The following is a 24,562-nucleotide window of genomic DNA, read 5'->3' as shown; positions in this document are numbered from 1 at the left end:
TGTGGTGAATTACGGTAAAAGATGGACGTCAAATGATGTGCGAATGGCATGGATGTATGGCGAATGGGGAGCTAGAAAACACGCATCATTATTCCTTCAATGAGTCTCCAATGGTAATGACATGTTTGTCAGTGAATTGGTAAAAGCTACGTTTAATTTTAGTGACTGCCGTTTGGGCAGCTAGCTGGTTAAATAACGGTATGCTAATGTCACAGCACTAAGCTAGCAACAGTCAGCACAACATTAATGTAAGCTACATGAGCTAGGCTAGTTACGTTGACGTTCACTCGCTAGCCGTAAGCATGTGTGCGTTCAGGTATTTCAACTGAGGTCTATTCGCTTGCTTGGTGTTTCACCATAATCACCTACATCCACGTAATCACCCTACTCGTGTTGGAGGACCAATGCTAGGCTAGAGAGCTAGCTATCTAGCTAGCTACAGCATGTGTTGTTGTGGCACAAGACTAGCACGTGGCATGTTGTGGTAAACGACAAGTCATCCACGAGATGGCAGTAGTGAGCCACTTCTAGAGGGCTACGTCCCAGCGGCGGAGGCCAGAGGGGTCTCTTTTCAAAATCAGATTTATTGTAGCCGCCAGGTAGGTTTTCTCCTAATACATCCATGGTTTTCACACACACTATGAACGTTGGTGCATAGAATAAAGAGACAACAATAGACAGGGTGCAGGAACAAGACAGGACATTGCAAAATATATAATCGTGCAAGTAGTAGGGGGCAGATACAGTATGATAAGCAATTGTGTTTATATACAATGTATGTGCAATGTGTTTGTATGCACTATATATGCGATGTGTTATGTATTTACAGTGTGGTCCTGTTTAGGAGTGTTCATTTCCATAAAGTTGTATGGAACTCCTCTCTGTCCATTCATGTCCACTCTGCTCATAGGTCTGGTGTTATCAGGTAGTGCAGATGCCCCATCAATTTGATGTGAGGGAGATGGAATGGGACTCATTATGTACATTTTCTGAGTATCTTCATGGGCGTAACATACATTTGATTGTAACTTCAGTTAGCCTAATTGAATGCTGAGGCAGCCTGTAGATATGAAGCACTTTTTATGGGTTAATGTAATAGGCCAAGCTGATTTAAATCACATAACAGCCACCAGCCCACCCTCCCTGAAATCCCACAGTTCTCTTTACTGTTGCAGACTGGTGCCTGTTGTCAGTGTTCATCATGATTACCCCAGCCTTTGAGTTGAGCCAGGAGCCTGATGTCCTGATTCTGAGCATCCGAGTGCCCTACACTAGAACTTCAGAGTTTGACCTCTACATTGATGGTGTCGATTTCAAGTTCTACGCCAAGCCCTACTTCCTCCGGTGAGTTGAATACCAGAGCTGGACGACATGCAATTCTGAGCTGTTATCATTATAGTCCAAAGTGTTTAGTCCACTGCCACTGTTTAGTCCAAAGGCTCTTTCACTGCAAGTTGTACTTTTGGGATTGTGACATCCTGTTGAGCTTGCAATGAGAATTTCATTGGTCTCTGACTGTATCTTGTACATACTGTAACATGTTGCCAGATTACTGAGTAACTCACAATCTTTGATTTCTTCACCTAGACTGACCTTACCTGGAAAGATAGTGGAGGATGGGAGGGAGAAAGCCACATTTGACATTGACAAAGGTAGGTCTATGGCTGTATTCAGGTTTTTTGTTCATACAGTCTTGATGACAATGTCGATAGGTCTTTTCATTGAGCCTGGATATGGAAGTACTGAAAACTTGTTCAGCCGTTCTCCTTTTTTGATAACAATACCCTTCTCACCACGCTCTACAGTATGCCACTAGCCAGCTATACTATAACCCCAGGGCTCGATGCTTACCTTTTCCCCAAGTAGCACTGTGCTACCATGTTGAAAAATGTATTCTACAACGGGGAATTTGGATACTTAATTCTGATTGGCTAGCAGCAACCGCATAACAATTAGTATTAATGCACTGTCAATCTCATTGACGAGGCCATTGATAAGATCAAGCGGTAGGCTATGCCTTGCGTAGCAACCACTCGCAGCGACCTCGCTTTTTTTGTATCATATTACAAAAACGCACTCATCAGTCCCACTCCAACACTTCCGCACCCCTACCAGCAAAAACGAGTGCTCTGGAGAACTGTTTTAATAACTGCACCATAGCTGGAAATATTCAAATAAACATGAACCACCCGAATTATGCCTTATGGCTTATGTGAACAAGGCCAACCCAAATAGGCGAGATAGCCTATGTTGCCTGGCAACCATTTAATTCATAACTATAGCCTATTGCGGAAGATTTTATAAATACTAAAATGATAAGAATGATTGGTAAATAAATGATTGAATGTTAAAGGAGTAGTAAAGGGAAAATGCATGTTTAGCCCTGTTTTAAGGTTACTTATGATCATATACAATGGTTCAGATCAAAACGTTGACAAAACTAGCACTTTTTAGAAAGTCTGATAATTGCTCTACCATCTATGATAATAAGTAACCTTAAAACAGGGCTAAACATGCATTTTTCCTTTACTACTTATTTAATACTGAGTGTTTTTTGTGAATACATATATATGTAGTAACCGTTGTAGAAAAGCAATTGACCACTCGAGGTAGTGGGTTACACAGGATTTTACCACAGCTACGGGGGTTTTAGGCAACGCCCGGTAGCTGTGGTAACAACGCCCCGTAGCTGTGGTAAAATCCTGTGTAACCCACTGCCTCTCGTGGTCAATTGCTTAAAGGACAATGCTCGTTTTTGACAACCTGGACCTTATTTACGACATATTATAAGACGTTTGACTCACCGAGATCACTTTGGTGTAGTTCGGAGGCATGTAGAAGAAATTTAAAATCCAGCGCGAGCCAGTATATCCATGTAATGGCGGTGGTCGGGGCACTTAGAATGCAGTTTCTAAAAATCTATTTTCTGCCGCGAAACGGTTGTTTTCATCAATCTGTCTTGATGAATCGCTAGTTGTGCTTACATAGAGCATATAGGCCTGTTGGGGTTTTTCACATGCCTCTGTAATATGATCTTTAGAAACGTCTTTAGACACGAAATAGCTTCCTCACTTGCTCCAGCACGCATGCGCACAGTGTGCCGGAGCAACGATTGCGCGCTGTGCGTATGCGTGCTGGAGCAAGTGAGGAAGCTATTTCGTTTCGAAAGACGTTTCTAAAGATCATGGCATGTGAAAACCACAACAGGCCTATGTTCTATGTAAGAACAGTAAGTAAATCAGTGGTGTAAGTGAGTGGATGTAGTGGAATGTATGGGTGTAGGGGAGTTGTATAGTGGGAAAACATGAGAAACAACCAAACAAGAAAGGAGAGGGAGAGAACGTCACGTTTCAGCTGTGCTCCCCTGAAACAAACATGTTCTTTCCAGCTAACCTTTTATGTGTGACACCACTTACTGTACAGTACATTTTTCCTTCCTTTAAAACCAGCCATAGGAACGTGTTCTACCACTGGGCATTGTACCTGTAGACTAGGGATGAGAAGGTATACCGTAAAACCGTGAACCGCGGTATAAAATGTCCACGGTATTAGAACCGTGACATTCCCTGTGTTTACGGTATTACGTTTACGGTATAACACACTAATGCGCTGCTGAAACTTCACATTTCAAGTTGCTTGCAACAGTTAATTTTTGTAATTTAATATAAGCTTGCTATTAATAAACTGACACACGAATGTGCTTCCCCCTGAGCCTCCCCTGACCCTCTCTCTGACCGGGCTCTCTCCTCCTCGCTTCCCCGTCTCTGTCTTCTTCGTCGCTATTAATACTGCTCTGAGAACTCTCGTCTCCACCTGTAGTCATCAGCGAATGATAAGACCAAATAGGCCAGAGATGGGCAGGAGCTGTCTGCACTTCTTACTGGAACGTTATCTAGATCTACGCTGTATATGAGTCCACTTATTGATTACAAACATTCATATATTTTAAACTGCTATGCACGCTAGTGAGGAGTAGACTAGGTATACCAGCACATTTTGGTCCAATTCAAACACTGGTTAAACACTAGCCTACATTATTTTGTAATAGGCTCGCTGAAGAAAACATCCCTTCAAGCTCAAGTCTTTTGAGTTGGCCACAGAAAGCAGCATTCACAGAGCGCGCGGCCCAAACTATTGTTGAAAATAAAAATGCGGACACGAAATTGTCATGGTTTTGAAAGCGCATTTAGGCAGAAGTATTTAGAAAGTTTACGATTTTTCATTTAAGACTTAGAGTATATAGCCTAATTTGTATTATTATTTTTTGGAGCAAATGTATGGTGTGGCTGCAAGGATTTTGCCGTGGCACGGCAAAACCTTACCAGCGGAAACACTGGTTTAGATGAGTAGCACTGTGGTCTTATTAACGCACATAGATTGACTGCGCATGACAGCTAGATTCAGAATCAGAACAGTTACGTCTAAACATTAGTCGTCTTTCCGACAAAGAAACCAACTGATGTTAATGTTAAACAAGAAAACAAGTGTCCTATTCTGGATGAAAAACCACCAACATTTTAAGTCGCACTGGTGATACTGAATGCATTTCCAAGTAGCACAGAAATATATTCACTCGCAAATGCAACCATAACAGTCGCACTGTCGAGCCCTGATAACCCTGAGACGTGGAGAGTGGGATTGATCCCCGGTGTCTCTCATGTTCCCTGAAGTCAGTCAGACAGATCATTATGATGTAATGATGTTTGTAACGATGAGTGCCGGCTGCTCCTCCTCACATCTTTTTCTCATTTGTAGTGACACTTCAACTTTTCTTTTGTCCATGGATTTATTCCCGCTCATCCTTGTGCATCAAACAGTTTAGTGAGCGCTGCAAGTGTCAAACATTAACGACACGTAGGAGTTCAAGTGTGGTTGTTGATCGGTGTTTAATGGGTTTCCAGTTTTAATTATGTTGGGGCGTCCACCTTATGGACCACCTCACCTTCCCGCCAGCGGCAGGCGCGCTCCAGCATACTGTGCCTAAATAAGCCAGGAACAGCTGGTGATAAAGCTCTGCTAATGGGAGTCCCTGTTTGCTCTTATAATGAGAAATCATTAAGATGCCTCTTTTGGACCCTGCAAGTCTCGTTAGGGGCCCACGGCCCAGGCAATTAGACGAGCGTAAAGCATTTAAGATAAATATACCGAATGTGTGGAATGTGTTATGTGAGTTAGGAAGCTCAAGAGACTATGAAATTAGCTTCATGAGTTAAGTAAAAATATGTATTGAATTTCAGGCTTTTATTTTTTGCTAACTGCTTATAAAGCTATAAGCCTTCTCCTACTAATTTGTCCCTCCGCCCCCCCCCCCCCCCCCCCACACACACACACACACAGGTATGTTCACGCTCCGCGTTCCCAAGGAGACGGCTGGGGAGCACTTCGAAGGGCTCCAGATGCTGACCAGTCTCCTGGCTCCTAAAGGCTCTCGGTCAGCCAAGCCCCTGGTAGAGGACGTGAGCGTGGGTACGTACGACGCACAGACACCGTCCTGGATGGACATGCAGGGATGGTGGGGGAGGGAGGGAGTTTCCATCTTTGTTTCTTATTGCTGGTTGTATTTCAGGGGCATGCGGCGGGGGTGTGGAAGAGGAGGAGGATGAAGAGGATTCTGACTGGCAGGTTGAGCAGAAGGTGTTTGTTGAGTGCTCGGAAGAGGAGCTTCAATCCCTGCAGAGATACGGTTTTGGGAACCAGAGGTCTGGAGTGTTCACCAGACTGCAGGTACTCTCCCAGGATCGGCAGCACTCAGCAGAATCCTTTGCAGGGTGTAGTAATAATATTTAGAGATGGGACCGATCCTGTATCGGGATCGGGCTCCGGTCCAGATGTGAAAAAGCTCCTGTATTCATTCATTCAACCATTGGCTACAATTCACGTTTTTCTCAGCCCAGCGTGTAGTTCACCAAACTAGCCTACCTTTCAGACCATTTGCTTATGTTTGCAAACGTTTGGTGCGAAAACAAACGTTATGCTGAAAAAAGTTTCATAGTTTGCAAAGCACTTTCGCGAGTCAAAGTGAAAGTCTCGAGTTGCATGCTCTGCTCGAGTTGGTTACACAAGACGGTGGCGAAGGATTTCCAAAACCAAAAGTGCCTATTTGGCAATATTTCCGATTTAAACCCAATGCTAATAGGGAACCTGAAAACATTAATGAGGCAGTCTGTAAACTAGACATTTCTCCCTCTCCTTACTCTTGTCGTGTCCTAGTGAAATATGACACCTTTGCTCCCTACTAAGGCTCTGTTGCACGTGCTGTGTGTCAGGAGAGCAGAGCAGACAGGGGATCTCATCCTAAGCTTATATTTTACTAATTATATTTTACAATTTACTTTTTGTTTGATGAAAGTGAGCGCTGATATGAGAAAATTAATATTATATAGACTAAGTAGGATTCAAGAATTATTTTATTGTTAGGCCTACATCCAATATACAAGTAGCCATATGCTGGGTAAAGTGAGTAAAATGATTATGCTTTGGCTCCTCAACAAGATACAAGATATCCTAACAATAAACAGTCTAATGCAGTACAGTAGCTATACAGTAAGAATATGGTGTTTGTTAATGATAAAGAATTATTCACGAAAAAAGACCATTGGTATCGGTATCGAATCAGTATCGACAGAGATTAAAATTCTGGTATCGGAGTTGGATCGGAACTGGAAAAAAGGGATCGGTGCATAAAAACATCTCTAAGTTTAATACGTGAATGGTGTGGGTTATGTTAATGAGGCGATTGATGATCATAAATTGTCCAATCAGGAGGAGCTGTGTGACGTGATTGACGTGAAGAACCCTGAGGGAACCACAGCTGCAGAGAGGAGACGGGCGCGGCTGGAGACGGAGAACTCTGCGTTCTGCCACGACCATTACCTGTGAGAACTCGCCCTGATGGTCTGCAGTAGCTCTGAGATCTCTGTCCCTTCTATCTTATCCTTTTCAATTTCTGTATCTATCTTTCTTTATCATTGCAGGCCTACAGGCCGTCAGCTCAAATCCTTTATGCAGCCAGGACCTTTGAATCAAAAGTGTGTTCGTCAGAAGGACTCTGTGGCTGTTTGTTTCTGCAGAGCCGACCTGTTTGAAGATGATGAGATTCAAGGTCTGCTGAAGTTCCGTCCGTGGTGGTCAGAGCTGAGGTCAGCCGCCATGCGGGAAGAAGAGGCAGGTGAGCTCCAGCCGGTCTGTCGGACACTTTCAGAGGGTGGGCTGAAATCGGGACCATCTGAAATAGAATTAAATTGAATCGTGCAGCGTCACACGAATAGCCCATATTAAAAACAGCGACACGCATTCACCAGCAGGTGGTGTAAAATTGCAAAGATCAACAGAGACGTGATACCAGGACAATGGTGACCTCATCATTATATGAAATCCGATCTATAAACGTAAACCTTTTTTAATAGTCATTATAGATTATATTGTCATAGTGATCACAGAATATAAAATGGCATATTAGTGTATAATTATGCGAAACTGCTAAGTCAGGTACTCTAGCCTGTGCACACGGTTGTTGGCTGGTAGCATTCCTCTGGATTCATCACAGTTACCTTGTTTGACAGGCTGCCCTGGAGAGCCATGTATCCGGTTTCACTCATGCCCATCACAGACTTTCTTCATAATCTGAATCAGTGTTATTGGCTATTTGCCATTCCCCGCCCAGATCTGTACACACTCTCACTCTCTCTTTCTCTCTTTCTCTCTCCCTCTCTCTCTCTCTCTCACTCTGCCTGTTTTGTCTCTCACACACACTCACATTCTCTGTCCCTCCGTCAGTCGGCACCCAGGATCAATGGCTCATTTAGGAGATGTGATCTGCAGCCTGGTCGCCCGCGGGGCCCTCGCGTCTGTTGTCTTCCTCCATAAGAGCTTACGGAGCTTTGCCGCCGGCGAGAGACTTCCACCGCGCCGTGCGGCTCCCTCCTGACAGCCCGCTAATTCCAGCACCTCACAGCGAGCAGCCGCGGGACGCCGTACCTCCGGAGAGGATTAAAAACAGCGCTATCGCAGGAGGGCGCTCGGGGCCGAGAGAGCCAGGAGGAGGGATATCTCTCTCTCTCTCTCTCTCTCTCTCTCTCCCTCTCCATCCCCCCTTCCACTAGCAGCGCCGAGCGCACCTGATGGCGAGCGGCTATCAGCGTCAGCCGGCAGTGATACACAGCCCATTAGCGGTAGAGCAGGCCCGTCCTAGCCCCCTTCCAAAGACTCCCCCCACCCCTCCCTCCCTCCCTCCGTGTCCTGCGATGGAGCTCTCGGTTGGGCAGGGCAGACGCAGATAAACGGGCCAAATTAAACTTAACGACTCGACTGACGGGTGGAAGTAGCACCGGCATCCCCTCACCGCGGAGAATGGAGCGGGTCAGCACATTTAGCCGCTTGCCGCGATATCTCGGTTGCTGGCTCGCCATTTAGAGAATGTTTATTCTTTACACTTTGAAAGTGGAGCGCACCCCCCCCCCTCCCCCCCAGCCTTCTGCCCCTCAACCTCGACCACCAAGACCGATGTAGATGTCTGCTGACAGATGGATGGGAACACAAGCGCTAATGAAGTAGAAACTCCACCCTTTCTGCTCCCTCCCTGTCCCCGCCCCCAACCCCGCCCCCTCCCATGTCAAGACCAAGAGCATTGATGGCTCCCAGCTGTCCACTGGGGGCCTGTATCCACACACACACACACACACTCTCAAAGAGACCTGAATGGGGCTGACAGCTCTCTCTCTCTCTCTACCTGCAGCCGTCAGGCTGATGTGACAAGTCCGCGGCAGTTTGCGAAGTCGACTAGACGGACAGGCTTTCAATCGCCCCCCGCCGCACACAAGGGAAGCCCGCTCCACGGCGCCCGCTCGGCTACGTGTTTTCGGTTCCGTTTTCTTGCGCCGTGTAAAACATTCAACGTTTTGAAAGGAAGACTCTTTAACGTTCCCAGCACCTGTCGTTCGTCCCATTCAAGGTCATGTCTCCGACCTCTCTCTCTCTCTGTGTGGCGGAGAGTTCCGAAAGCCTCCCTCACTCTCCTGCAGTCTTCCAGGCGGCTTGTTAACTCCATGTCAGTGGCACCATCTGGACCCGGGGAGAGCTCAAACTGGAGGAACCGGGTCAAATATTAATCTTCCTATCTCCGACCCCAATCCTGATTGGCCGGCTAGGTGTAAGATCGGGTGATACATTTCAACTAACTGGACACATTCTGTTTCCACTCATCTCTTCACAGGAAAATGGAAAGTCGAGAGTTGCTTCATACGTCCTAATTGACTGCAGTGACCCCATACTCCTTTTGTTTGAAATGATCTAAGCCTCTAATCATATGCTCAGTTCCATATGCGGACGTCGCTGCGTGGTGCGTGTGCAGGCGCACCTCTCACAGCGCCCTGAGGAACGTGTGATTGTGCGAACGGCGTCCTCATGAGGAGACAAAGGAGCTGTTGTGCCGGCTCTCTCTCTCTCTCTCTCTCTCTCTCTCTCTCTCTCTCTCTCTCTCTCCCTCCCTGTTTCTGATGAGCCAGGTCTGCGTGTTTCTTTCTGCTCTGAGGGGGTGCAGCTGGATGTGGCCCAATGGGGTGCTGAGTTTCTCCCCAGCGTCCTGGCCGATCTCCCGGTGGGAATGCGGGCGGTGTGGATATAGAGTGTGTGTCTGTCTGTGTGTGTATGTCTGTGTGCGTGTGTGTGTGTGTGTGTGTGTGTTCCACTCGGCTGCTGCAGCTGCTAAAGGCACTGAGACTCAGGTACCGTCTGCAGGGATCCAAGCCCTGACGTAATGCAGCAGGAATCTAGTTCCCAGCAGAGCCAAGTTCTCAGTGCAGCCAAGAGGATCATTCGAAACTGCTGTGTGTGTGTGTGTGTGGTGTGTCTGTGTGTGTGTGTATGTGTGTGTGTACACACACTCTAGCCCACACATAGGGGCTCAGTACTGGGGCTGCCCCCACCCCACCTGCAGCCCTACACCCCCTCCACAGACATGGAGACGGATTGCTTGCAGCTGTTTTATAGGCTGCAGAAAAAAGGGCCGACTTTTCTGGTCTCGAAGCCCTTTAGCGTCGTGCCAAACGCTGCAAAAATGCAGTTAGCATCACCAACGTATGTTCTAGATCTCTCCCATGATGCCCCCCCCGTCCCCCGTCCGGAGCGCTGTACTTCCCGATTCCGGTCCGAAATAGTCATCATCCCTAAAAGCCGGCGTTTTTTTTTGTGTCTTGTGTCGTCGTCTGACAGCGGTGTCCTTCGACGACGACGAGAAGGAGCAGCTGAGGAAGCTGGTCAACCGCTCCTACGTCCTGGAGAAGCGCTGCCGACAGCAGGCGTGGCTGGGCCTGCTGGACCTCCTCCTGGCCTACGCCTACGAGGTCCGCACCACCGAGGGGGAGCACAATGTGAGTGACCCCCCCCCACCTAACCCCGCCATCTCTGGTACCTTGGTCCCTCCCGGGGAAGTCTCGGTGAAGTACGTCCTGAAAGATGGCCGATATTAAAGCCGTTAAACAACCCCCCCCCACCCCCCCGCGCGCCGGAGGGTTTGAGGTGGCGGGACGCGGAGCCGTTAAGAGGCGCGGCGGGGAAAAAACTCCCGCTCGGCGTCTCCGGCGCGGTGCGGTCTGTGAACGCGTCTGATATCGCCGGCGGTGTGTAATTACCCGGAGCGGCCCTCAGATCCCGCCCCGTTCCGCACGGGTACCTGGAACACACGCCGGGGGGGGCGCGGGAACGACAGGCCGGGATCTAGATTGTGTGTGTGTGCCTTTCCGTGTGTGTGTGTGTGCGTGTGTGTGCATGTGTGTGCGTGTGTGTGTCTGCCTGTGTCACACACCTGCCTGAGTGTATCGGCGGCGAGCCTGGAGATGAATGCCTGTCCCCCTCTCCCCCGCAGGTGGAGTCTCCGTGGACCATTAGGAAGCTCAGCGGGACGCTCAGCTGGCTGGAGGTGAGCGAAGAGGGAAGCCATCTTTTTCAGAGCGCGACGAGTCCTCCATCCGCCGTGATCGGCGCCCGGGCTGGAGGGGCGTACGTAGAGCATCAGGGGGGAGGCGCGGTCACACCGCTAGCATGCGACCCGACCGGCACGGTCCAATAAGAGCTTCCCCGAGGCTATTCTGAGCCCGCTGGGCCACCGTTGATCTGAGCGCGTCTGACCCACAGCCCAGGCAGACGCACTGAGGAAACTTCTCACAGCAGCCTATTTTTAGCTCTCTGCATTGCATTTGCGCCGCTGCTGCAGCTGCTGCTGTATGTATTCACTGGCTGCCGTAGCTTTTTCATTGCGTTTCATTGCAACGGATCATTTTTATCCGTTTGCGTGCGTGCGTGCGTTTCTGTCTGCCCGTCCTGTCCGTCCGTCTGGGAGAGTGCGACGTGGCGAGCGTGAGAGAGACGAACCGACAGACACGTGGACGCTCCTAGCTGACAGACAGACAGACAGAACCGCGGGGCGTGATTGGCCGTCTTGTTTACCAACCGCCACTCCCTGATCGATGGCGTGCGAGGTCTGCGCGTAGGCCAAGTACTCTGCGTCTATGCGCGCCTGTGTGTGTGTGTAGTGCGTGCGTGTGTGCGTGTGTGTGCGTGTGTGTGCGCGCGCACACGGCTCATCTTACATCTCTGGATGCATCGGCCCCTTAATCCCTCTCATTTTCAACTGTGAACCTGACAATGAGGGCCGGTAATCGGACGCCTCAGCCCGGAGTGTGAGAGGTAGCCGTTTGCCCATAATGGTGATAATGGAGGAGGTGGTAATGACATCCTACAGCTGCCTGAAAGCGCCCCGTCACTCAGTGGAGCTGCCTGTTCACTCCGATGGAGCTCTCGCCCAAAAGCCAGCTCTCCCCGGCTCTCCGCCCTCACATCTCACCCAATCTCTGTCACTCTGTCTATCTCTGGTGATTCCACCAGTCTCTCTGTTTATCTGTCACTCACTCACTCTCTCTGTCTCTCTCTCTCTGTCTCTCTCTCTCTCCCCCTCTGTCTCTGTCTCTCTCTCTCTCTATCTCAAACTGCCTCCCTCTCACACAGAAACGGACACCTCCGTTAATAGTTCTCTAATTTGCTCTGCTTTCCCTCGGTTTCTCTGAATCTCCTTCTATCCAACTGAACCTTTAGGCTCTATGTTCTGAGCCTTTTCCCTGGCTCTCTTTCTGGCTATCCCTCCCTCCATCTGCTAGCTGTTTACCCATCATAACGGCCATTGTTGGTGTGTGTGTTTGTGTGTGTGTGAGTGTGTGGGCGCACGCGCGCGTGTGTGTGTTTGTGCACGCTCCACTAGGAGAAGCTTATTTACACCCCTGCAGCCCTCCGTGAGCGGATGATCCCTCATGACACGCATCACGCATGCAGCCGCTGAGAATAAAACACGCTCTCTCTTTCTCACTCTCACTCTCTCCGTCTATCCCCCTCTCTCCGTCTTTCTGTCTAGCCCTCTCTCTCTCTCACTCACCCTCTCTTTCCGTGTCTACACCTCCCTTTCCCTCTCTCCCCTCTCTTTCTCTCGTTCCACTGGCGTGGAGTAAAGCTACCCGTTAACGCGATGATTAAAGACCACCAACAATCAAGGCGAGGTGTTTAAGAGTTCCTCGCGTCTTTCAGCCCCCCCTATAAAAGGGGAAGTCATTAGGAGTAATTAGTTCAACCGATGACTTTAATTAGGAGTGGGATAGGCCCGGCTCCCGCCGCACAGAGGGGGGGAGGGGAGAAACGGCGGGCCGGCGCTCCAGGCTGAGAGAGAGCGCCTTCCCTCCCGCTGCCTCCACAGCGCGCGCCGTCAGGGCCGGGATCAGGAGAACTCACGCGGCGCCTTTCCCTTGCAGACGTACGACTCGCCGCAGGAGGTCCTGGTGTCGTTCGGGAGGAGGGCGCTGTGCTACCCCCTGCACAGACACTTCGCCCTGGTCACTGCGGCCGTGCGCGACGCGGCTCACATCTTCCGGTCAGGTGAGTCTGGTGAACTTCGTGACACCCCCCCCCCCCCACACACACACACTCAGGAGGCTGCTAGCGACCCACGATCAGTCAGCCACACCTCCCGCACCTCGATAGCCTCTTTTGTGTGGTGTGGCCAGAACGCGTGTTGTTAGGCACGCGTCTGAAACCCATCGATTCGCTTCTCACCAGCGCGGCGACGTAATTGGGCCTAGTATGAAATAATTGGTTTTGTCTCATTCCCTGGGCCTGACCAATGTTGGAAATTGCACAAAGCAACTCCCCGCTGCCTGCATATTAGCCGTCTGCTGCATGAAAACACAGCTGGACTGCCAACAAGTACACACATTAACAAAATATAAACTGGACAGCCAACGTTCAAGCGAGAGCACACACAAGTATGCCGGGGAACGAAGTGTTGTGAGCACTGGCTCATGCATACTGCAGCGCGCGTGCGTGCGTGCACGCGCACGTCTGCGCGCGCGTGTGTCCGTCCAGCGGTGTCCTGGCCCCGCCTCTCCGAGGAAGTGTGGTTGTGTTCCGTACGGCCTGTTGACTCTTGATATCTCCGACTACAGCCCGGTGTAATCTCCCAGTCACACCCCTGCAGACGGATGAGGGCTCTGTCGTGTAAACACAGTTTAGAATGCGTGTGTGGAGCGGAGGTGGGAGGGGGAGGTGGGGGGGGGGGGGGGATTAGACAGCCTGTGATGATTTCAGAGCTCATAAATGTAGAGGAATGGATAGCCCTTTAAGCTCCAGATGAGCATTTTTCCGCCTCATTAGGCGTGTAGATGAGTTTATCTGAAGACAAGAGTCCCGGTTAAAAACAATGGGAAGGCATAAGCCTTCCCGCCCCTCCCTTAACCATCTACCGTCACCCTCTCGAGGAGAGCGCGCTTCACGTATCCAGCGCAATGAATCCTCACTTGATGCCACGTGCTTAGAAAAGCCAGCTGACGCCGGTGAATGGACACTCTGTCTCTGGCGATATCTTTTATGTAGTCAGGACAAACAACGGAGTGTCGCGCTGTTTATCTGAATTACTTGGGATGGGGGGGGGGGGGGGGCTGACAGAGTGCTCAGGTCTGCATTTTTTCCTTCACAGGCCAGTGTGAGTAATGGCTTTCTCCTAATGAAGTGTGACGTCGTAGCGATGTGGCGTGGCGTAGCCGGCGTCTGACGCGGCGCCTCCCGGCGCTACTGCACACACTAATTAATTTGTCAGGATGAGGCAAATGGAAATGTGTGTTCCAATTTGAGGCACTTGGTTTAAACGGCCGTGAAAGCAAACATTCATAGGTATTAGGAAAACAAACCCATTAATTCCCCGCGTACAGGTTAAGGCCTTCAAGGAAATGTTATCCGGGGGTAAATATTTGAACAGCCCTCTGGCAGCGTGGCGTTTGCTTACTCTCAAGGAGCCCTTCCAGCTGCCTGCTAAGTGGCGAGTGGCGTTAACCAATGGGCAGCGAGGCAGGGAGAGAAGGGTCTCGTGGGTAAGGAGATGCAGGGGTGGTGAACAGGGGCTTCTGGGCTGGAGGACGTCTGCTCGCCGCCTCACGAAGGCGGGGCTTTCAACCGCGCGCTCTTCGCCTCATTTGCCCCCTTCTGTTGTTCCAAGACATGTGGCATTGGACAATTTCTCCGCCGGTTTCACGGAGTCGTGCTTCTTTGTAGTCCATACCGCGTGTAATTTGCGCGCTCTGTCATCGCCCGGCCATGATGGATGATGCGGACGGGCAGTGCCCTCGCCGCGGCTGTGCCCCACCTTCCCCCGCCCAGAGAAATGCCTAGACTCGCGTGTCTGGGCCCTTTAACTTGGCTCGCCACCAACGCAATTAGTGTCTGGCTCAACTTGTCATCAGTGTCAACAGACAACTGTAGGCTATTATAGCAGGTCTCACTCCCTCCTACTGGGGCTGGAGATGAAGCAACGCTGTCTCTCTTTTCTTGGGAAATAAGGAGGGCTGAGGTGGGGGGGGGGGGGGTTCCAAAAAAGAGTGTTCTTCCCTCCGAGTCCTGGAGTTGGAAGCCGAGCTCTCCGCTCCGTCCTCCTCCCTCCCTCCATAGGGTCCCATGCTTAAATGGGAACCAAATGTTTGTGTAAGGTTTTCCTCAGCGCGAGAGCACTGTTTGTTTTGAATGGGCTGGAATGTGTTGGCGGCTGCCAGGCCGAGCCAGCCAACCGGGCGGCCGGTCCCCGGCAGAGGGCGGCCCTCCTCCTCAGCCCTGGCTGCTCTGTCCCGGGCCAAACGCGTCGCGGGGGGGGGGGGGGGTAGGGGGCAGGGGGGGGCGTTCGTCTGCCGTATTTTGGGGGAGAAGTGTTGTGGCAACAAATTGTAACCGCGCAGACGGCTCCTTTCGGTTGTACACCGACCGCGTTGGAATAAGTTCAGTTTGGCTGAGAGCCGCGAGGTACCGCAAAAGCGCCGCGTTTGCCAGCAGCTGTGATTTACATGGTCAGGCCTTCGGGCGGAATAATAACCCTGTCTTTCCGTTCCCGCTGCCTGCGTTTGTGTGTCCAGGCAAAGCCTGTGTCCTCAAGTGCCTGCTGGACATCCACCGAGTCTTCAGGGAGAACGAGCCAGCCTACATACTCAACGACCTCTACGTCACAGACTACTGCGTCTGGATCCAGAAGGTCAAGTAAGTCCAGCGCATCACACACACACACACACACACACACACACACGCCAGGCCCATTACCGTCAGCAGAGACCTTCATCCGCAGCTGTGAGTGGCCCGCGAGGCCGGGGATAGTAGCCCAGGCCCCCGGCGTCTCTCCGCAGCGGGAGAGGGGATTAGACAGGTCATTTGTTCCAGCCTGGACAGGTAAGTGTCAGAGCCATTGTGAGGCGTAATCTTCCCGTCTCCGCTGTCCCATGTTAAAGATGCCTTTAGAGGCTCAGTGTACAGTTTGGCTCAGTGCAGCCGAGGCGCTGAATCACGCCGGGTACGAGGCTGCACTAAGCGCTGCGCGTGTGCGCGCGTGTGTGTGCGTGTGTGTGTGCATGCACGTGTGGGTGACCGCACACCGGTATTGTTTTTGAGGTCGAGGGGGGCTCTGTGCAGTTTCTTCTTAAATGATGCAGCATCTCCTCTTCTGAGCGCATGTTTTACAATTACTTACACATTTCAAATGCGAGCCTGTGAGCACATTACTCAGTAATGAGCTCTGTTTTACTCTTGGCTGGGGTTCAGCCAAGTGGTGTGCTCGTCTGGAAAAAGTCCAGTTGAAATATGTGTGCCTGATGTTGTAGGCCCAGCGCCCAGATGCAGACACGATAAAAGGTCTGCAGGGATGGAGAATTTTATTCTCTCTCTTTTTTCCGGGGCAGGGGGGGGGAGAGGGTCATTTTTCCAGAAAAGTTAGATACTCCGGAAAGAAAGCACCTGGACAGTCAATTAATAATAGATCAAATCAGTGATGTGGATGAGTAGCGAGCCCCTGTGTCCGTCTATGTGTTGCACTAGTAGACAAAGAGAAGAGAGACTCGCGCGCTCTCTCTCTCTCTCTCTTTCTCCACCCCACCCCTCTGTGAGAGGCTCTTTGTCTCTGAGCTGCTGCCTCGCGGTGTGTGGAGGAGCAGTAGAACTGTCAACCCACTGGAAAACTCAATCAGTCTCACCTCAGAGTCAAGGAGATGAAACTGCAGAAGGGCATCTGAGGTTGAGTGACGCCCGCCCGCCCCCCCCCCCCCCCCCCCCCCCCCCACCCCGCAAGCGTTTGCTGTACGTCCGAGCTAAATGTCAGCTTGACCTAACATGCTGACTCCTGCTGAGCCCCGCATCGATCATTAAATGGATTAGCCCGGCCGCTCGCCAGATTGACCTGCGATTGAATTGTTACATTTCTTTTTGTGTTTACGTTCTTCAGTCAATAAACCACGCAAATACCTTTTTTTTTTCCCCTGCGTGGGCATTTAGAAGGCAGAAAAAGGCTGACTCAGAGCTAGGAAATGACACCTCTCATGCTGCTGTTGCCTTGAGACACTAGAAAATGCCGGGACATACCGCTGCATTGTCTTTCTCTGAGTATCCCCAGCCAGTACATTCAAGAAATTCCATATTTGTTCTATACCATCGGTCAAGGACTCCTTTTTCTCGTTGAGTAATGAGGGTGAGATTAGATAGAGAGCACTCCACTGGTATGCAGAGAGCTCTCCACGGAGCGAGTCCGCTCTCGAGCATCTGCGGTTTGCACAGACACGGCTCCGTTATCAGTGTGTGGTTTGCCGTGGCAGGCTTTCTGAGCCTCAGAGACAGGTTCGATGACAGATTGTAGAAAGCGTCGTTCCCGTCTGTGAGATATTCCCGCAGCGAAGGATCTGTCACGCCTGCTAAGTGAGCCGTCTTTGGGAGGTTCAGCGGAAAGATGAGCCGTAATCTATACGCCCGGCCGCAATCCTGTATCGCCTATAGGCCCGGCCAGCGGGATACGCAGGCGCATTCGGGACGCTTGTGACACGGAATTTAATGAGCGTTTGCCGGCTGGCTGATTTATACCGCCTCTTGTCTGCCGGCCCACGTGAGGTTCGGCTTTTAAAGTCCTTCCGACTGCCCAGGCACCGCTCGCAAATTTACCACGTCGTAAATACTTCACAGTGATTTCACCTGCAGGACAGGCCCTCCGTCCAACACACTGACGAACAAGTGGACTGTCCAACGGCTTCGGATTAAGATGATTCAGTAATGAGGAGCGGAGCCTGAATCCTACGTTCTGAGTGGCTGTAATGATCTGGCCGCAACTCAGTAGAAGATTATTTCAGTAATGTTTTAACAACGTCTGTAAAATCGTGTAATCAAAATTCAGCACACTATTCTAAATCCGATTGCATCACCCCTTGTCTTTGAGCTCTTAGCTGATTTGTCGGCGGACGAAACTGAGCAGCCTCCTCAAGTCTATTAGATTCACTGTGGGGTTTTGAAGATCTCTGAATGCTTGGCCCCTGCAGTGTTAGGGGACTAAAAGGAAACCCAACACTACTCATTTTCTCCTCTCTCTCTCCTCTCTCATCAAATGGTTTGGAGCGAGGCCAATGTAGATTCTCTGCAGCCAGCCCGACAAAGCAGATAAAATCAGTGTTGTGTTACTGTAGCCCAGCTCGAAGCGGCAGGGCTGGAGCCTGTCCTTCCTCTCTCCCAGCTCCGCCACACACACACGCACACACACACACACGCGCGCGTTCCTCCCTCCATGTTCGCAATCGTTAATTGGGTCAATTAAATTCCAGGGCAAAAACCATGGCAACCTGTGAGTTTGTCGTCCCTCTCACCCCTCCCACCTTCTCTCACTCTTTTCTCCACTGCAAAGTCTTCTCTCCCTCTCCCCATCACACAGGCACTTTCAATACTCAACTCTCTCTCTCTCTCTCTCTCTCACACACACACACACACAGTCTCCCTCTCTCCGCCTTTCAGGCTTCCCATTGTGTGTGTGACAATGGCCAGATGAGAGCTCTCCAGAGCTCCGGAGGGTGGTCTCAGGAGACACAAACCTCCCCACACAGAGAACCAGCTGGAGCTCCAACAACGATGAACCAGCCTTGCCCCCAGGGGTCAAGAGGGAGGGGGGCTAAGAGGTCAGCTAAGCCGTGTGGCCCGAGGCCTTGGGAACGCACTTGTGTGTTGTCACCTCATGCGGACGGCCTGCGGCGGAGTAGGGAGGGGCTAAACCTCCCCTCTGCTCCTGTAACGGAGCTCCTAAATCGAACGACTACTCGACTAACTACCGCCAGGAACCCACTGGGCATACTGAAGGCGTTCAGAATTCTTACAGTTTCTGAACAATTCCAAGCCACTCGTCCGTGTCATTTTAGTCAAATCTGCGCCCATGCTTCCTTCGCCTTTCACAGTCGTCCAGGCTTCATGTCTTCCGTCTCCTGTCTGGGACTTCTCTGGGAAGGGTGTATCTTTCTACTGTACTCACAGGCACCAGCACATCTGTCCACATCTGTCTGTTGCTGGCACCTTCTGAAGTGGCGGATACCGTAGATTGCCCGTCTACCTGGGAGCCCAGCGCCCCTGCTGGGCTGAGCAAAGAGGGACGTGTCTGGATGCTTAACGGGGATAAGTAGTGCATACTGTTCTTCCTCTCCGCCTGAGGCCCCCGGCGGCTTGTGTGTTTACACAGCCCATCGCCCTCTCCCAAACACCCTAAATGACTGTGCTAGCGTCAGCAAGCACTCTAATGATGCAACCTGGAGTGAGTCAATCTCCTCTCCCTATGTCTCTCTCAGAGCGGGAGATAACAGAGCATCCTGTTCCTGTCTGTCATTTGTAGCAGTTTTTTTTTTTTTTTTTTTTTGGGGGGGGGTACATCTGCAGTTGAGACACTTAAATTTTTGATACAAGCGGGCCATCGATCGTACCCCCCTCTATTGCTGTATGTGTGTGAAATGGACATCCACTACATCTGTGTTTCACATTTCTGGTGTCAGAATTGGACAGAGCGATGGCATCTTATACAATCTGCTCAGCCACTCCAGCTGTCCAGTGCTGCACACCCATACTACAATGAGAATGTCTGGCACTCGTGTGACTTGGATTTGTACATCTAAGAATAAAATGAGCTTTAACTAAGTCGTCTGAAATGTAGGCATATACATAAACATATTATGTTTAACATGTCACTCGCTCATTGAACATGTTACGAGTTCTCTCATTGAACACGGGCTTGATCAAAGAAGTCTGTGATTTACCTACTTCTGCTGCCTACTTCACACACACAAAGTTTCACACGCATGCACGCACACACACACACACACTTCCTGTGCCCTTGTAAGCACTGTCTGGCAGATGGAGGCGTCTTTGTCTCGACCCAAGTTTTCCAACCTTGAAACGCTGCCCCTCCTCGGTTAATTAAGGCGAGCCACAACAGTGGTGGAGTAATGACTGGATTGTGTACAACATTATCCCACCCTCCGAAAGGAGCCTTTGTATTCACCGCAAGCCCCCCCCCCCCCCCCCCCTCAGAACCCCCCCCACCGCAGAGCGCGGGAGGGGGAGAGAAAACAAGCGCCCCTCTCCAATGCTAACTCAATAATGACTTCCCACGGGGGAAAGTGAATACGGGCCGTCTTTGAAGTGGCGGTGCTGCAGGAGGCTCTCTCTCTCTCCCCAGCTAGCCAGGCTTCTCCAGGAAGCTGCTCCGGTTTTTATAGACCTGGCGACTACACAGGCTCCGCATTGGGGATTGGCTTCCTACTGCTAGACGCCTCTCCATACCAGCTGTGGTGGGTGATTTGCTATCCATCCCGTACTCGCTGTTAGACTGGTTGTTCCTCTGGGGGTTCTACGTGGTGTAGCGTCACCCACCCCGCCATCCTCAATTCCCATTTTATCGGTATATAAGGGGTGGTGTTGCTCCTCCATAAGATCTGTTTACCCACCCACCCCCCACCCCCCGTGGCCCTAAATGAATCGACATCCCCTCCGCGCTGGCTCTGTAAACGCTCTGCTCCCCGGGGCGGGAGCTCATTAGGGCTGCGCAGTAATAGGGAGCCATCTTGGCGCTCAGCGGTGGGTTAATTGGACCAGGGAGGGGGCGGCGGTGGCCCCAGCACAGCTGAGCATGAGGGGCTGAATGGCACGGAGAGGAGAGCGGCCTGGGCGTCTTTACCCCTCCCCTGAATGGGACACGGGACAGAGCCGTGCGGGAGGCTTACCCACCGAGGTCAGCCCGTGATCACCATCGCGCTCTGCCGCGACCGCGCTGGGGGAAGAATGTCAGCCGCTCGAGTTGGGCAGCAAACCGGGTTGTTCACAGTATGAATAATGCATGGGCCGGGCCAGGCCGGACCTCCGCGCAGCCCGCTGGCTTCACATGGCGGCCGTACCGGAGGACATACATTAGTAATCCAACAACTTCTCTATTAAACACTATTGTCCTCATGTTCCAACCCCCACTGGAACTGGAGCTGCTTGATGAGAACATGGATTAATGTACTGGTTTATGAGTACTCTCTCTTTACAGCTATAATGAATAGACACCTCCTCCTTTCAAATGAATCGGCTTGTTTTGAGTTGACCAGACATTTTATTTATTCAGTCAGGGCTGGTGGGGCTTCCCATTAGTTTACTCTTCTGGTGTTTTTGACCATTCCAAGGTTGCATCTACTTTTCTTCATCTCAAATATTTATCCAGGCTGCCAGGGTACGGCAGCCTTCTGTTCCTGCCACAGAGGAGCTTAAAGGCTAATGGAAATGTGAAAGAAGCTCACGCCGTGCATCGATTCCAGACTGCCAAGTGTCCACATTCTCGAGGGCTTCATTAGTGTCTGCGCAGCAAGAGGGAGGTGCCCTTCCTTGCTTTAAGTAGTCTTCTTTAAATCATCAGCCAGATATGACTCTGACAGATTCCAAGGAGCGCCTGATTCCAGTCCCCTCAGCCAGAGAGCAGCGCTAGATCTGTTCCAGCAGCAGCCCTCACCGTTGTCAGCCTGTGTCGTGTGCGTGTCGTGTGTGTGTGTGTGAGAGAGAGAGAGTTGGCGTGTGTGTGTGTGTGTGGATTCTGTATCTCTCTGTAATCCTCCCCAGTCTCTTATCACCTCCGGCAGGGAGAGCTGCCGAGGGAGAGGAGGAGGGCAGAGCCTGCTTATCAACCTCATCCTTCTACATTATTGAACAGCATTTCCATATTTCATTGAGCCCGAGCCTCTGCGAACCAGTGTCTACTTAGCATTCAGATGAGAACGGGATTTAGTTGATGGATATTCGATTTGTAGTTGGATATCTCATTGCCATCGTCTTCACTTTGTAGTATGCAGTCAACTCAGTCCAGCGCAGTGTCCATATATCCCAGTGCTGCAAATTAAATTATATCAGATGGCATAATCTTTCTCGTCGCATGAATAGTTAAAATGGAGATATGGATCCATCTCTGCTGTACTCGCCTAACTAATCCTCTCCACATCTCTCTCTCCCTCTCTCCCTCTCTCTCAGGTCCAGGAAGGTGACAGTTCTTGCCGATTTCTTAAGAGAGGTCTCCCTGGGGAAGAAGGAGCTGGATCTGGAGCTGGAGGAGCTGGAGACTGCTGCAGGGCTGGTGGTGGAGGAGGAGGGCAGGGAGGGAGGAGGCTCCGGTAGAGAGGAGTCCGACAGTGACAGCAGCAGCAGCAGCGGTGACTCGTCTGAGAGTGAAGACTCTGAGCCTGAAGGGCAGGACTGTACTAGCGGAACAGAGGGAGGAGGAGGAGGAGGAGAGAGAGCTGAGGCCAACCCCCTCCAGCCCAAGCCTGCCTCCCCTGCCCTCCCTGCTCCAGCCTCCTCTCTTGTCCCTCAGGAGTCCTGGGCTCCCCTCTCATCAGCGCAGAGGAAAGCCTGTGATCCCCCCTCTGCCCCGGCCCCAGCCAGGGGCGGCTCCAGCCAGCTGATCCAGGAGCTGGGGGAGAAGGTGGAGGAGGGGCTGTGGATCTCCCAAGCAAAGACCCAGTCCGGGGCCAGCCATTCCAGACAGGAACAGCTAGAGAGAGACCGTTCCCAGATCTCAGCTGCAGCAAAGTCAGCCACAGGGACCCTCCTAGAGCTGTGTCCTCGCAGAAACCCTCTTCTTATTGTTCAAACAGATGACAATGATGATATCGATGAGGACGATTATATCAGTTAGCTCTAGTAGCAATTATGTAAATGACAGACCTTCACAGACTTATCTGATCGTATTTTCACATTTTTAGTATAGTAACTATACTGCTCAAAAAATTAAGGGAACACTTAATCATCAATCATCATCGTGGATCTCAATGAACAAAATATATTTGAATGTTAAATAAGTGGAAAATGTGTATTTTGTCAAGAACAAAATTACGTAAGAATGGTCAATGAAACCCAAAATCATTAGTCCATTGAGGGCTGTAGAAGTGATGATTAAGTGTTCCCTTAATTTTTTTGAGCAGTGTATTTCTGTATCATGGTTTTCAATATGGCATATCCTACTGTAACTTACTTGTATCTATGCATATATCCTTATTTAGCCGACAATGAACTGACAAAAAATGTAATCAATGGTCTTTAATAAAGGCGTGTGTTTTCTACACATGGGGTTTTCTACTCTCTGGCTGCTGATGTTTTGTCTCTAGATATCAAATCAAACTTTATTTGTAGTAGCCTAGGCCTATAGCGCATTTCATACACAGAGGCAACACAATGCGCTTTACAGAGGGAAATGCTCTGCTGACTGTTAGACTGGCTCATACTGTGGACTAATTACTATTGCTTGTCCATTTCCTCAGAGGAAACGAGAGGAAATCGGTGGTTCGAAGATAAACAGGACAGGCGGCCACAGGAAACGTCCGTGGCTTGTCCACATGATGAGTGACTTACCCGCCAACGCTGGTACACTGCCAACACCATGACTTTAACGGCAGGTCTTTAAGGTGTTTAAGCCAGAATCTTTGCCAAACTACTGGAGCCATTTTGGTTCGTGGCACTCGCAGATTCACCGTTAGCTTTTGGAGTGCCTCGTAGACAGCGGTGCAGTCAGTGGCACTGGCGCTCGTTCTGCTCTGAACAGCGGTGGTCGTGAGTTCTTACACGCGCTCATTGATTGGCGCGAGGGGAGATTGGCGGCGCTAAACGGGCGGGCCGCTCGCGGGGAGTGATTGATTCAGCTGGCGTGAATGGAGGAGCGCCGTCAACACGGCTCAATATCATCAGCTGCGTCTCGCGGGCGCGAGAAAACAAACAAGGAAGCACATGTCAGGCAGACAGATGAGGGCTGCGTGCGGCGGCGCTGCACGGGAGCTGTTGGGTCTGTTATCTGAAGACTGCCCCGAGCCAGCAAGAGATAGAGGGAGCGGGAGGCCAGCAGGGAGCAGGCAGAGACAAACCACCACTCCTGCCAGCCCGGACAGCCCAGTTCTCTGCCTTGTCATTGCTCATAATCATGCCGGGCTTTGGTTTTGTACGCTCACACACAATCGCCTCTTTGATGGCAACCAGCAGAGCACAGGCGAAGCTTGACAGCGAACTAATCAAACTAATGAACTAATGTGTTGAGCTCTCAGCACTATTCCAGGTCCTACTATAATTGGGGACGATTGGGGATAGACGATAATCTAATTGACCCAAATCGGGGTTCAAATATAACCGGAAAGAGTCCGGGTGAGTGTGAGGGTGTGAACAATGTAGCCACCACCGGCCTGCAGGCGAAATATCTTACCCCGTCTGTGTGAAGGACGCTGAGGAGCCAGCAGCAATGATGGCATCTTAGGTTGGTGGTCTCTGTGGTATTGTGTTACGGAGACGGATGGCGTCGTTAAGCACCTCCCAAGAAGAGAGGCGACCTCCCCAGAACCCCCTCAGGAGGGCTCATCATCATCCCTACAACTGGGATGAGGTGCTGCGGTTGGAGACTCGTCCCATTTAAAGCCTCATCCGTGGCTGAGACATCATTCTGGGGAGCGCGCGTGGACCCCTCTGGCGGCGCTCGCTGTGCCCCATTGGGGTTTCACATTGATTAAGTGACACCCGGCTCCGTCGTCGTTTTTCATCTTAAAGTAGCCTCCATATCCCCCATTACCACAGGCATCTCGAAGCTCGACCAGGGGAGACTCGGCCAAGCTCCACAGTTCACTCTCCGCTTCTGCGATTCATTCTTGTCGTGGGGGGACATTTTTCAACTGACTGCACCACGTAATGCGGTTGATGAATTATACAA

At 50.9% G+C, this 24,562-nt stretch overlaps 1 protein-coding gene across 1 annotated transcript; it reads left to right on the top strand.

The window, feature by feature from the left end:
* The first annotated feature begins 57 nt into the window (after positions 1-57).
* Positions 58-22,729, top strand: shq1 (SHQ1, H/ACA ribonucleoprotein assembly factor). The gene is made up of 12 exons (XM_084441143.1): positions 58-113; positions 1,176-1,344; positions 1,588-1,652; positions 5,338-5,466; positions 5,567-5,724; positions 6,763-6,875; positions 7,071-7,168; positions 10,210-10,367; positions 10,862-10,915; positions 12,792-12,915; positions 15,432-15,552; positions 21,850-22,729. The coding sequence occupies exons 2-12, from the start codon at positions 1,202-1,204 to the stop codon at positions 22,511-22,513; spliced, it is 1,827 nt and encodes a 608-aa protein (XP_084297269.1). The 5' UTR covers positions 58-113; positions 1,176-1,201; the 3' UTR covers positions 22,514-22,729.
* The last annotated feature ends 1,833 nt before the right edge of the window (positions 22,730-24,562 follow it).

The sequence above is a fragment of the Borostomias antarcticus genome (genome assembly GCF_949987555.1).
Source record: "Borostomias antarcticus genome assembly, chromosome: 7".
Lineage (NCBI taxonomy): Eukaryota > Metazoa > Chordata > Actinopteri > Stomiiformes > Stomiidae > Borostomias > Borostomias antarcticus.
The sequence above is the reverse complement of the archived record's forward strand: the minus strand, read 5'-3'. Positions and strand labels throughout refer to the sequence as shown.